This window comes from Manis pentadactyla, chromosome 10 (genome assembly GCF_030020395.1).
Source record: "Manis pentadactyla isolate mManPen7 chromosome 10, mManPen7.hap1, whole genome shotgun sequence".
In the NCBI taxonomy this organism is placed as follows: domain Eukaryota; kingdom Metazoa; phylum Chordata; class Mammalia; order Pholidota; family Manidae; genus Manis; species Manis pentadactyla.
Window position 1 is genome coordinate 127,758,305 of NC_080028.1, and position 12,586 is coordinate 127,770,890.

A 12,586-nucleotide genomic window follows, 5' to 3' on the forward strand; every position below is an offset into this window, starting at 1 on the left:
ATGGAGTTTGGGGTCCAACCTAACCCAGCATGATCTCCTCTCAAGATCCTTCACTGATCACCCTGCAAAGACTCTTTCTCCCAATAAGTCCCCATTCACAGGTTCCAGGCAGACACGTTATTGACGGGGACCATTCAGCTCATGGCATCCAAGTTTCTGTGGGGCCCTCAGGGCAGGTCACAGCCCTCCACGCACATGGGCTGGGCTGGCCCTCGGGGGACAGGTGGGCAGGGGGGATGTAGCCGGCCGTGCCTGAGGCCTGAGCGTGGGAGCTGGGGGGGTGCTGTAGAAAGGGTTGGCCAGAGGGGTCTTTCCAGGACAGGTGGCCTGTGTGCAGTGGAAATAAAATGACCCAGGGTGGGGGCAAATGCAAGGTATTTTGTCTTTTCTAAAAATGTTTACTACATTCTCCAATGTTACTGTATTGTGGGTCACAGCCCCGAGGAAATCGGAAACTCCCCCTGCCTGGCATGGTTGGGCTATAAGAGGAAGGACATGCATCCAGGGCACAGCCCAGGGGGTTGCAGTCACCTGCACAGGCCTTGGCACCCCCACAGGCACAGGGTGGGGAGGGGTGGCCAGGGCCACAGGGAGGAGGCTCTCTGCTCTGGTCCCTGCACTGCCAGGCTACCTGCTGACAGCCATCTGACACCAAGTCTGGGGGCCCAGGTGCTGCCAGGTAGGAGGAGTGGGGAGGGGGCTGGGTCCGTGAGCCCTTCCTGTGGGGCCACGGTCCTGTAGAATGGGGTGGGGGAGCATGTCCCCAGGGCCCTGGCTCAGGCATTCTTCCAAATTCGCAGCTGGCCTCATATCAAGTGCTTTCCCTCTAAACCCATCCTGGCACTTTTTGTAACCTGTGCACTATTTTGCCTGTAAATGCCGTGGTCAGCGAGGGGTCTCCTTATGGTGTGAAGGTTTCCATGCTCAGGAGGTTCTGGTTAAGAACAACCCAGATCCGCATGGGTCCTGGTGCCCCTCCCTGTCTGGGTGATGGGGACACAGACTCCAAGCCTGTCCCTGCAGAACTTACCGCTCCTCCCAGGGTTCTCCCAGCCCTGCTGGGGGTGGGGTGGGAGGGGTGGGAAAGGGCCCGGGGGGGCAGGCTCCTGCACCCCTTACTCAGGACCCAGGAGAGAAAGCAGCCTTGGCAGGAAGACACGGGTTTGCTGGTGGCGATCTGGCCTGCTCTCGGGTCCTGGGTGCTTCCCGTTTCTCTCAGTTGCCTGAGGTGCCTCGCCCACGCCCGCTGGGCCTGCCCACACCCGCTGGGCCTCCCCACCCCACCCCAGGCGCACCAGGGCTCTCCATGAAGCTGCCCTGGGCCAAGAGACATGGTGTTTTATTTGTTGAAGGGAATTACCGGGCAATGAGAGCATCATTACCAGCATAATCAACAGAAGGGCACCTCCCCTTGGGGTCCGCCACATCTTGACAACAGGTGTGATCCTGGCAACTGCCCGGCCAGGGGAGGCCAGCGCATGCTGCAATTAGCAGCTAATGAGGAGGCCTGCCGTGACCCATTCCTCCAGGGAGAGAACAGGGCCAGGAGGGGGGCGGGTCAGAGTGTGGGCAGCCTTTCAAGGGTCCTCCCTCTGGCCCTGCCCCTGCCCCTGCCCACGTGGGGCTGGAAGCAGCGCAGGAAGGGCTGGTCGGGGAGCACCTTGCCGTGCTGCGAGGCTTGAAGCTTCAGGTCCTGGGCGGGGCACGGCACTTGCTGGAGGCTGGGCCTGCCCTGGCCCCAAGAGGCCCTGCTGGTGACCCAGAGGCCACGTCTCCATGGGAACCATGGGCTAAGCAGCACCGGTGGGCAGGCAGGAGGAAGAGGGGAAGCCCTTTACTTTGCCGGCCCAGGTGCCTGGGGCCAGAGCCGTCACTGCCTGGGGCACAGCTGTCCCGGGCTGCGGGCCTGGGAGGGGTGGCCAGGCCACCTGTCTGTCCTGCAGGACAGGGGCGTGAGGCACACCAGGTCCCGATGGCCACAGAATAGTGCTGGCTTGTGTGGGGTGACTCGGAGGGATATGCCTGTCCGGGTGTGGAAGACGTTGCAACTTGTTTTCAGCCGTGTCCCCCGCCTGCCGTGGCAGAGCGTCAAAGCCAGGTGCCTCTGCATCCACCCACATCTGTACTCAGCCCCCCTCACCACGTGGGGCATCTGGGGTGCCTGAGGAAGTGTGTGGCTGGTGGCGGGGTCTGGAGTGGTAGGGCTGGGGTCCCCTGGGGAGCCCCCAGCCCCAAGGCCTCCAGGCTCTGCAGGCTTGCCCAGCAGGTCTGGGGCTTGGTCCCACGTGGCAGGGACTGGCAGGGCCCCTCAGCCATCACTGACCCCGCCCCCGTGTTCACAGTAGGCCTGGGGCTGGTTGGCCTGGGTACCCCAGGGCACAGACCTCGGGCAGGGTGGATGGCCTGGAGCCACCTCAGGTGGCCTGGCCACAGTGGCCTCAGGACAGGCCCAGGATCCTGCCACATGGAGGCCAGGGCCCGTCCCAAGGCTCACCAGGGGAGCTCCACAGAGAACTGCCCCAGGCCCTGGTCTGCTTCCAGCCCCCGGGAGACAGTGCCTGAGGCTGAGAAAAGGAGGCCAGTGGGCTGGCAGGAGCCTACTAGGACCTGGGCCTGGGAGCTGGCACTGCCCTCAGCCCTTCCGCACCCCCCACCCTGACTCCCGTCGGCCTGGCTGTCCCCTGTGCCTGTCCACCCAGCTGTCATTAGCCGCCCGTCCCCCGCAGGGCGCCCAGCCAGCCTGGCACCCTCTGGGGCTCATGCCTTGAGCCTCAGGTCCCAGGCAGCAGCTGCTGAGCTGGCAAATGCCTGACTTCCAGGTATGTGTTGCCACAGCTGGGGGCATGTGCCCCTGGGGCACTCCCACCCGTGTGAACACGAGGGGCTCTGGGGGCCCCTTTTCAGCCCCACGGAGGTTCAGACTCCTGTGAGGAGGCAGCCCCTGGCCGGAGCCCTAGGTGGGCCTGATCTCTGCCCCCATCCAGGGCTGCCCCCGAGCCCTGCCCATCCACTGCTCCCAGCAACCACCCCAGGACGCCAGACTTCGGTGGGTTGTGGGGTTAGGGTGGTCCTGCCACTTGCTTTCACCCCCAAATGCCTTGCAGGTCTGGAAGTTTCTGCAGAGGCTACAGATGCCGTGGGTGCCAACACCAGGAGAAACCAGATGCTGCTGCGGCCCCTCATTCCGGTGAGCTCCATGGCGGGTTCACCACCCAGTCCCTCAGCCCCTCCCCCGCCCCACCTACCCACTCCCGAATCTGCTGGGAGGCCGTGCGGGAGATGTCGCTGGGATCTGGGCCAGAACAGTGCTGTCGCGCCAGCAGGAAGGGCCGCAGGCAAGCCTGGGAGCAGGCGCGCCATTCTGGCTGCGCTGCCCCATGGGTCGAGCCCCGGGCCACGCAGGAGAGGCCCAGCAGGAGGCGGCCAGGGCAGTGCTTGGCAGCCGGGCCTGCAGAAGAGGGGTCAGCTGGGCAAACAGCAGTCCTGTCCCTTCTTCATCCCCAGCTCAGGACAGCCACTCACCCCAGGACACCTCTGGGAAGCTGGCCCAGCCCTCCTCAGCCAGCACGCCGGGTGCACAGCCAGGGTGGCCGGCAGGGTTGGGGCAGAGACCTGGGGTCAGGCCAGGGAGGCTGGCCACTGTGTCAGGGGTGTGCTGGGCCCCCAGGTCCAGTTGTGCACACATCTGCTCCGCTCCTCCAAGGCCCCGAAGGCATTGCCCAGGACTGCCATGTGCGCTGGAAGGTGGGGTGCGGGTCCTGGGGCCCAGCAGGATCCTCAGGGCTCCCGGCGCAGGGCTCAGGGCAACCGGGGAAGCAGGCGGGTGGGAGCTCAGGCCAGATGGTGCTCCTACCCAGCCTGTGTCCCCACCCCGGAGGCAGCAGCCCCAGCTCCGCCCTGCTGGGGGGACGCACATGGGAGCAGTTAGTGACCAGGAACAGGGGTCGCCAAGGTTGGAAGAGGGTCAGCGGCCCTCAGGACAAGCCCCTGAGGTCAGTGATGGCCGCAGTGGGGAGCGCTGGCCCAGGCCATAGATGCAGCTTCCGGGACAATGTGCGGCCCCTGGGAGGAGGCATGGAGGGCTGGGCAGGGCCTCCAGAGAAGCTGCCTGGGCAGCAAGGCACACTGGACATCCCTCAGGGCATCAAGCATGGCGCTGGTCGCCACAGCCCTGGCCCCTGCGCGCCCCCAGGATGCCCAAGACGACGAACAGCCCCTGCTGAGTGGCTATGAGCAGGTCTCTCATCTCCAACTGTGGGCAAGGTCGGCTCAGGAGGGCAGGGCCACGCCCCGGGCCTGGGGACTTGCTCCAGCACACGGGTCCCCGGGGCAGTGCCCACACGTCCGCTCAGGCTGGCATCACTCCTTGAGGAGCCGTGGCCTCTGCCTGGGCACAGAGCAGCAAAGGGAAGCCCTCCTGGCCACCAGAGGACTCTGGCCAGCTCTGGGGGGCGGAGGGGCCCCACTCATCCCGGTGAAGTCGGGGCTCAGCTGCAGGAACTTGCTGTATTTACAAACACTGTGAAGTAGTGAAGTTGCTCAGGGCTGGAGCTGGCTGCTAGCTGTGGGGGTCCAGCAGAGCCGGGCGTCAAGGCCACCTGAGCAGCAAGTGCCACCCTACATGCTGACGCCTGCTCTGCAGAGCCGGAAACTGAGCTCCCAGGAAGCTGCTTACAGGGCAGCAGCTGAGCCAGGCCCTGACCTCTGGGGCTCCTGACCCCGGAGCTGTCTTTGGGCTCTTTGCCAAAGCCAGGAGACCCATTCTTATGAGGGCTCTGGCGGCCACGAGACCTCTCCAGGGCTCAGTGTCCTCTGTAAAATGGGGATAAAAAGCCGTCTCCTGCAGTTCTTCATCCACAGGGTGGCCCTGGGTGGACGGTGGAGGGGAGAGGGGGAGACTGCCAACCAAGGAAGGCTCCTTGGAAGAGGCAACCTGGAGCCGAGACCCAGTGATGGGTCTCCGCTCCAGGCTCCAGGCCCCCTTTCCTACGTTGCCCACACTGGGGGATGGATGTTCTCGAGAAATCAGACAGGAGCCGGCCTGCTGCGCTGGGGCACGGGGTCTGCGCTCTGAGAACGTGGGTCCTGCCAGCAGCTGGTCGGTTGCCCTTGCCTCGCAGGCACGATTGGGTTGCAGCCAAATGCGTCCACATCAGCCATCAAACCAGCAAAGCCAGAAGTGACTCTGCAACCTCTTAGACTGACTGGAGGTGCCCGGAGGAGGACCTGTTTCAGCCATGTGGAAAGAGAGAAAATGTACAGAATAAACAGCCCCGAAGTGGTTTTGTTCACTCAAAGAGTGAATAGGCCTACAGTAGCCCAGGGGCAAATGCCCCTGCCTGCCACCCGCAGAACGCCCAGCCAGGGCTGCCCCCGGCCACGGAGGGAGCTCAGTGGCAGGTGCAGAGACAGGGCCAGGGTGACTATGTTTTCCCGGGTGATCTGTAATGATTGCCACTTCCTTTTGCTTATCAAAAAAAATTCTGCTGTCGGCTCTCTCCACGTGGTCGTCAGCACCTGCTGTTATCCACCTTTCTGATCCTGTGCTTCAGCGTTGATTTAGAATGTCTCTGGTCACCACTGAGGTCGAACGGTCTTCCTGCTTGGCTCCTCGTCTACTGTCCATGGTTTTGCTGCCTTTCTTGTTGATTCCAGGCCTTGGGGGTTCTTGTCACTGAGCCACGGGCACTTTTAGGTGCTGGAAATCTCTTTTCCCCGTATATCGCCTGCCTGCTAATTGCCTGTTTGTCTATTGAATAGGAATCTTCACTGAAGTCAGACTTCATGCTTTGTGGTGTTCCCATGTGTGCTGGCCTCTTCCCCAAGGCCTGTCCTTTCTGTCAGCGGAGTCCCTGCTCTGTATGTAGGTCTTTAGTTGTACACTTGGTGTCCAACTTGCACATGATGTGAGCTATAGGGGTCTGCCTTTATTTTTCTTCACACAGTAAGTCGTATTTTCTGACACCATCTGCCCCACAGATCTGTCCCTTCCCCCACCACTGAGTTATGAACCATCTGCCTCACGTATGGCATCCCCATGGGCACACGGTGCAAAATGTGCTTGAAATTGCTAGCCCGCGTCATTATGTCATTGCCTGTCTCTGCCTTAATTTCTCTGGATTTGTCTTACTGAGAGCTTGCCTCTTCTATTTTTATTTTTTTGAGGAAACATTCTACATATAATTTATATATTAAGACTAACTTTAATCTCAAAATCACGTATCCACACACCCATTTCCTTTTTGTTGATGTCACTTAAAGCTTGCCTCTTCTTTTTAGATTACAGATATTTATTCTTTTATTTTTAAAAATGAAATTGTTGGGTTCCTGAAGGAAAAAAAAAGCCTCCTAGAATTTTTGTTAGGATTGAATTGAATGTGTAGAATAATTTTAGGAGCTCTGAGAGCTTTATCATACCATGTGTCCCATATAAAAGTGTGCCCCGCATTGCCAGCCAGGTGATTTCTAGAAACTGGATTTCGCTGTTACTAGAAATGATATATTTATCTATTAAACTTGCTATTATTAGCAAGGAATGCTATTGATGTTTTATTGTGGTAAAATATACATAAAATAAAATTTACTCCCTTGATCATTTTTAAGTGCACAGCTCAGTGGCAGTAAGCACGTTCCCGATGTTATGTAGCCATCAGCACTATCCATTTCTAGGACCTTTTCATCTTCCAAATAAAAAGAAGGTCTGTACCCACTAAACAATGATTCCCCAGCCCCATCCCCCAGCCTCTATTCTACACTCTGCCTCAGTGGGTTTCCCTAATCTGGACATTTCATATCAGAGGAATCACACAGTGTTTGTCCTTTTATGTCCAGCTTCTCCCACCGAGCACAGCGCTTTCAGGGCGCATCCGTGTTGCAGCACATATAAGAGCCCCATTCCCTTCTAGGGCTGACAATATTCCATCGCATGGATATAGGCTTTGTTGATTCATCTGCTGATGGACGTGGGTTGTTTGGTATCTTGGCTGTTGTGAATCATGCGTCTGTGAACGTGGGTGTGCAAGTATCTGTTTGAGTCCCTGATTTCAAATCTTCTGGGTGGACCTGACATTGCTGGGTCATGTGGTGATTCTGGGTTTAAGTTCCGAGGCACCACCCTGCTGTTTTCTGCGGCTGCTGCACCGTTTTCCCTTCCCACCAGCACAGGACAAGGTGACAGTTTCTCTGCATCCCTGCCCACACTTGATACGCCCTGAGCCCAGCCCTTGCTCCAAAGATGCTGATGCTCCCAGACACCATGTCCTGGACAAGTGGCCACCACCCAGAATCTGCCGAACGTGGGATTGGTGGGTGGCCTGCAGAGACCCTCGCATGGCCCCAGCTGGGGACCACACCCGCCTTGCCGAGCGACTGGCCATTCCACGTCATGGAGCCTCAGTCTCACCTCCTGAGAAGTGGGAGCGTGAGACCAAAGCAAGGCCTTGGCTCCCATGCCCCAGCTGAGCCCCAGCCATGCTCACCGAGGGAGAGACCCTCGCCCCTCCTCCCCCAGGGGCTCCGTGGGCCGCGGTCCACACCTTCCTGTGACGGGAGCGGTGCTGTCCTCAGCTGCACTGGGACAGCCTCACCTCTGTTCCTGGACAGACCCGAGAGCCCGCATCCTCCTAAGCACCCCGCTTGTCGTTGGGGAAACCGAGGCACAGGAGGCTCAGGTTTAGCTGGTCAGCCGAGAACATCAGAATCACCGAGGGCGGGGGCCACCTGGACCCTGTGGAGGGCTGGGGAAACTGGGGCTTCCCTGGGGGTGTTCTGGGGCCCAACCCAGTGTCCAGGCTCCCGAGGGACTGACCACTGCCTCATTCATGTGCCCACATGAGCCCAGCGGCCCTGTCACAGGTGCGGGCACACCCGGAGAGGTCAGGGTGGGCACCCTCCTGTCAGCACCTCTGGGCACCCCAGCGAGTGGCTCTGGGAGGGGGCAGGGATTAGGCCAAGGCTGGTACAGGAGTGGCCCTGGCCTGGGACTGAATCTGTCCTGCCCCAGTGTGTGCCCAGCATGCAGTAGGCACCCAGCTGGTGTGCAGGTGGTCAGTGAGTGACAGGTGACCAGGTGGGCCCTGGTCACGGAGGACTCCTGGCCAGAGATGGGGCCACCCCAGCACCTTCCCTGCACTGCCCCCCGCTGGGACCCGCTAACCAGCATTTGAGGAAATGGTGCTGGGCAGAAGGGGAAGCATAAGAGCGGCCTTGACCAGGAGAGGAGTCTGGCTGGGGCGTCTCCACGACACACACGCACAGGTGCTGGGACTGGCCAGGCGGACGTGGCTGCTGCAGGCGGCACTTTGGCCACTCTGGAAGCTGCACCCCTGGGACAGCTCAGGGGCCTCCGTGGCCCCAGCCTGGGCTTCCTGGGGGTGGCGGTGGAGTGGGGTGCAAAGGATGCAGATTCCAGGGCCCACAGTGGCCTGCAGGTGCTCCTCAGTGCGGTGAGGTCAGGGCCCCAGGATTTCCTCCTGGGGTGCTGGGGGCCCCCTGGGGACGCAGGCCGGGGTGGGGGCTGAGGCCAGAGCAGGGGGCGCACTTCCCGCCTGGCCTATGTACCCAGGCGCAGGGCCTGCTCCCGCCACCGTTTTCTCCTCCAGGGGCCTGGCTTTCTCCCACCTCTGGAGACTGGCGGGGGTGGGGCAGGCCCCACCCAGGACACCCCCTGCGGGCCAGGCTCTTTGCCCAGCTGAAAGGGGGGCCTCTGAGAAGGCTTGTTGGGAGGGGACCGCTGGGCTCCACCCCAGCACAAGGGGAGGGGCAGGGGTAGAATGCGGTTGGGTCTCCCGCAGACCCTCAGCCATCTCCCCATCCCACAGTGGCCTGCAAGGCCCCCGAGCCCCATCTGGAGCGCAGGGGGTCTCCCCAGGATGCAGGGGCTGACCGGTGAGAAGGGGCACTGCCCTGAGGCCCCCGCCCAGGCCTCTGTTGGGGAGGAACCTCAGAAGGGAACTCATGAGGGCATGAGCCTCACAGGCCTTGTCCACCTGGTAAAAACCCAGCTCCTGCGGCCATGCATGTGGCAGAGCAGGGAGGGGAAGATGGCTACATCCCGGGCCGGTGTGGGGAGTGGCTGCTCGGTGGTACCCCCAGCGCCAGACAGTGCCCTTCTCCCACGGGAACGGGGACCAAGGCCGTCCTGAGCCAGAGGCAGCCCCGCCTCCTCGCCCTGACGGCCTCTCTGGCCCTGCCCCAGGGGAGAGGGGCTGGCGCCAGCTGCCCCAGGTCACTCACAGCCGGGGGCCAGGCTGGCTCAGACCCACAGGGCAGGTGGGAGGGGCTGGTTTCCTGGAGGGGGCGGGCCAGGCGTCCCGGCTGGTCCCCCAGCGGGGCTGGAGGCCGCCCAGACGCCACTGCAGGGGCCTGGGAAGGTTCCACCCGGGACTCCTCTGTGGCCCTGGGACCCTGCAGCCTGAGGCCGGCACTGGCCTGGGGCCGGGCGTGGGGTGCGGGGAACGGTGGGGAGGGGCTTCGATCTCGCCCGAGCAGTGGGGTGTCAGAACAGCTTCCTCCACAGACATGGCCTCGCGGGCTGCTCGCACAGCCACGGGGTCCGGCGGGGACAGCACCCACTGCAGCCTCATAATCCTCCTCCTCAGTGCCCGTGAGTAACGGGGGTGGGCTGCTGAGAAGCACTGGGGCGCCAGAGAGCGCCAGGGGCAGGCCTCGGGAGAGGGTCTGCGGGCCCACGCCAACCCCCACCCGCCCCCAGCTGTGAGCGGAGACCTCGTCCAGGGCGGGTGCCCTGAGTCTGGCAGGCTGCCAGCCGTGTCTCTGTGTGTCCAGCACCTTGGCTGGACCACGGCCTGTGGGGCGGGAGGCCAAGTCGGGCAGTGACCGGGGCGCAGGCCAAGGCGGCGGGGTCCATGCAATGGGTGTCTGAATCCCTGAGCAGCAGGGACTTGGGGAGGCTCTGAAGGCTCTGGCTGGTGTGGGGCGTGGCGAGCCGCGACATCGTGGGGTGTGGAGAGCAGGGGCCTAGCCCTCTGTGCCCACACGCGTGAGGTGTGAGGGGGCCGGGGGCCAGGGAGGGGCTGGCTTTGCCCCCTCCCTCCCCAGGGCGGGGGCCCGCGGCAAGCACCCCCAGAGCCCCTGGCCTTCCCTCAAGCCTGTGCCCCTTCCCCTGCAGGGGGGGTGCTACCTTCCAAGACCCAGGCTGCAGACACAGGACTGGTAAAGTCCCTCTGGGGAAGCAGGAGGGTTCCTGGCCCTGGGCAGGGGAGGCCCACACCCCTGAGCCGCAGCCCTGCTGTCCTCAGGGTGTCATGACCCCGTGGCTGCAACACACCTCCCAGGACCTGTCCTGGAAGCAGCCTGAGCTGACCGTCACCGACCCCAGAGCCCGCCAGGGCACAGAGAGTGAGCATGGCGCCCTGCCCCACTGGGCACCAGGGGACCTGGGGGCGGGTGGCAGCACTGTGGGGTCACACCTGCTTCACCTGTGGCCCTTCTCGGTGGCTCAGCTTAGTCCTGACAACCTCAGAGAGTAGACAGAATCACCCCATTTTGCCAGTGGGCAAACGGAGGCTGGGTGGGGGTCATGCGCTGCCCAGGGTCTCAGCGAGGTAGGGGAGGAAGAGGTGGACGGAGGGGGCCCAGCCCTGCTCCCTGCCTGGCCCTGCAGGGAGGGCCTGCTCCCCTGGGCAGAAGGCTTGCGTGGTGGATGAAAACCTGGTCTTCCACGAGGAGTGGGAGCCGGAGGCCTGTGTGGACGAGGGCCCACTTGATGCTCGGACGGAGCAGGTGGACCTGGTGCCCTTCACCTACCAGCAGCTTGACGTCTTCAAGCGCACGTCGGACGAGGTAGCTTGGGACAGGCCCTGCCCGTCCGCCGGCCAAGCTGCGGCCACCCCAGTGGCCCAGAGCGGCTGCAGCCCTCATGGTCACTTCCCTGGGCAGTTCTACCCACTGGGGTCCCCCGAGTCCCTGATCCGGCGCCTGAGGTGCTTCTTCCTTGAGGTCACCCCCGAGGACATCCACAAGTGGAATGTGACATCTCTGGAGACTGTAAAATCTCTGCTTCAAGTCAGCAAAGGGTGCAAAATGGATGCTCAGGTGACCACCTGCCGGGGGCAGGGGTGTGAGGATGCAGGCGTGAGGTTGTGCGGGCCCAGCCCCAAGGCACCTCCGTGGCCCCCTCCCGCAGGTGGCCGCCCTGACTGCCCGCTATCTGATGAGAGGAGGCCGGCTGGACAAGGCCCCTCTGGACACGCTGGCCACTTTCCAGTCTCCCTACCTGTGCTTCCTCAGTCCCGAGCAGCTGGGCTCTGTGCAAGGCCGCGCTATCTGGTGAGCCCTGGGGTCTGCCGGGCCCGGTGGGTGCGCTGTGCTCCCAGCTCACCGCCCTGCCTCCCTGCCTCCCCAGGGCAGCCAGGCCCCAGGACCTGGACACATGTGGCCCGCAGCAGATGGAAGTACTCTATTGCAAGGCCCACATCGCCTTCCAGAACATGAGCGGCTCAGAGTACTTTGTGAAGATCGCGCCCTACCTGCGTGAGTCGGGGAGGGCTCCGTGAGGGTGTGAGAGCGAGTCTCCCCTCCGGTGCCGCTGGGCTTTCACTGCACCGGTGGCGACCCCCCGCCCTCCAGGCATGAGTGGACTGAGGCCCCCACTCAGGCTCTCGGCCCCCTCCAGCCTGTCCCGGAACCCAACAGGTCAGGTGGTCCCCAGGAATTCTTTAGGAAAAGGGAATCTTGGTAAAAGAAACGGGCTTCTTGCAGTCTGTTGTCAGAGGGAAAGACGGGGTGGGGGGTGGGGGGGGTTTGTAAGGTCTCACACCGGGGCCCCCTCCCTGTGGGCAGGTGGGGCCCTCACGGAGGACATGAAGGCGCTCAGTAGGCAGAACATAAACATGGACGTGGCTACGTTCCGGATGCTGCGGACAGAGGCCTTGCTGGTACATCCTGGCATGGGTGGGCAGGCTGTGGGGGCGCGGGGCTGCAGGAAGTGGGGCCTCACCCAGGGGCGGGGCAGGGCACGCTCCCCACTCTGGAGGGGCCGGCCAGGTCGGCGGGCACTGGGAGAGTGCGTGGTTTGGACGCTGTGGAGCCCAGCAGCCTCCCGGGGCTCTGGCAGCCGCTGACAATCGCCGAGGTGCGAAAGCTTCTGGGTGCAAACCTGCCTGGCCTGAAGGCCGAGGAGGGGAACGGCCCCACGTGGGACTGGATTTTCCGTCAGTTGCAAGAAGACCCGGACCGCCTGGGGCCGGGGCTCCGTGGTGGCATCCCCAGGAGCTACCTGGTCCTGGACCTCCACTCCCGAGGTGCCCTGGGGCTGGCTGGGGGGCGGGGGCAGGGCCAGGTGGAGGCTCTGAGCCTGCCCTGTCCACGCAGAGGCCCTGTCTGGGGGCCACCACCTCCTGGGACCTGGACCCGTGCTCACTGTGGTCCCGACCCTGCTTCTGGCTTTGGTCCTGAACTGAACTCACTGCTCCTGCTCCGGAGGCCCTGGGACCCAGGCCCTGCTGCGGAGACCCTGCCCGGCTGGGAGCAGCCCCGGGTGGTCCCTGTCCAACGTCAAGGGGACTGGAGCTCAATAAAAGAGGACACATTTCCCCCTCTGCAGAGTGCCCTGTGGTGTTCTGAG

General features: G+C 62.8%; 1 protein-coding gene across 1 annotated transcript; it reads left to right on the forward strand.

The window, feature by feature from the left end:
- The first annotated feature begins 9,377 nt into the window (after window positions 1-9,377).
- Window positions 9,378-12,538, forward strand: MSLN (mesothelin). The gene is made up of 10 exons (XM_036915803.2): window positions 9,378-9,604; window positions 10,130-10,173; window positions 10,260-10,359; window positions 10,625-10,803; window positions 10,972-11,055; window positions 11,147-11,289; window positions 11,366-11,493; window positions 11,803-11,897; window positions 12,077-12,263; window positions 12,334-12,538. Exons 1-10 carry the CDS (start codon window positions 9,520-9,522, stop codon window positions 12,420-12,422), a joined length of 1,134 nt encoding a protein of 377 aa, XP_036771698.2. The 5' UTR covers window positions 9,378-9,519; the 3' UTR covers window positions 12,423-12,538.
- Window positions 12,539-12,586: the final 48 nt, after the last annotated feature.

Excerpts from the sequence above, each read along its gene's own strand:
- MSLN (XM_036915803.2), top strand. The coding sequence starts at position 9,520 with ATGGCCTCGCGGGCTGCTCGCACAGCCACGGGGTCCGGCGGGGACAGC. Across the intron at positions 10,804-10,971 it reads TCAAGCGCACGTCGGACGAG|GACATCCACAAGTGGAATGT; the intron begins GTAGCTTGGGAC and ends GTCACCCCCGAG. Across the intron at positions 11,494-11,802 it reads GAAGATCGCGCCCTACCTGC|GTGGGGCCCTCACGGAGGAC; the intron begins GTGAGTCGGGGA and ends CCCTGTGGGCAG.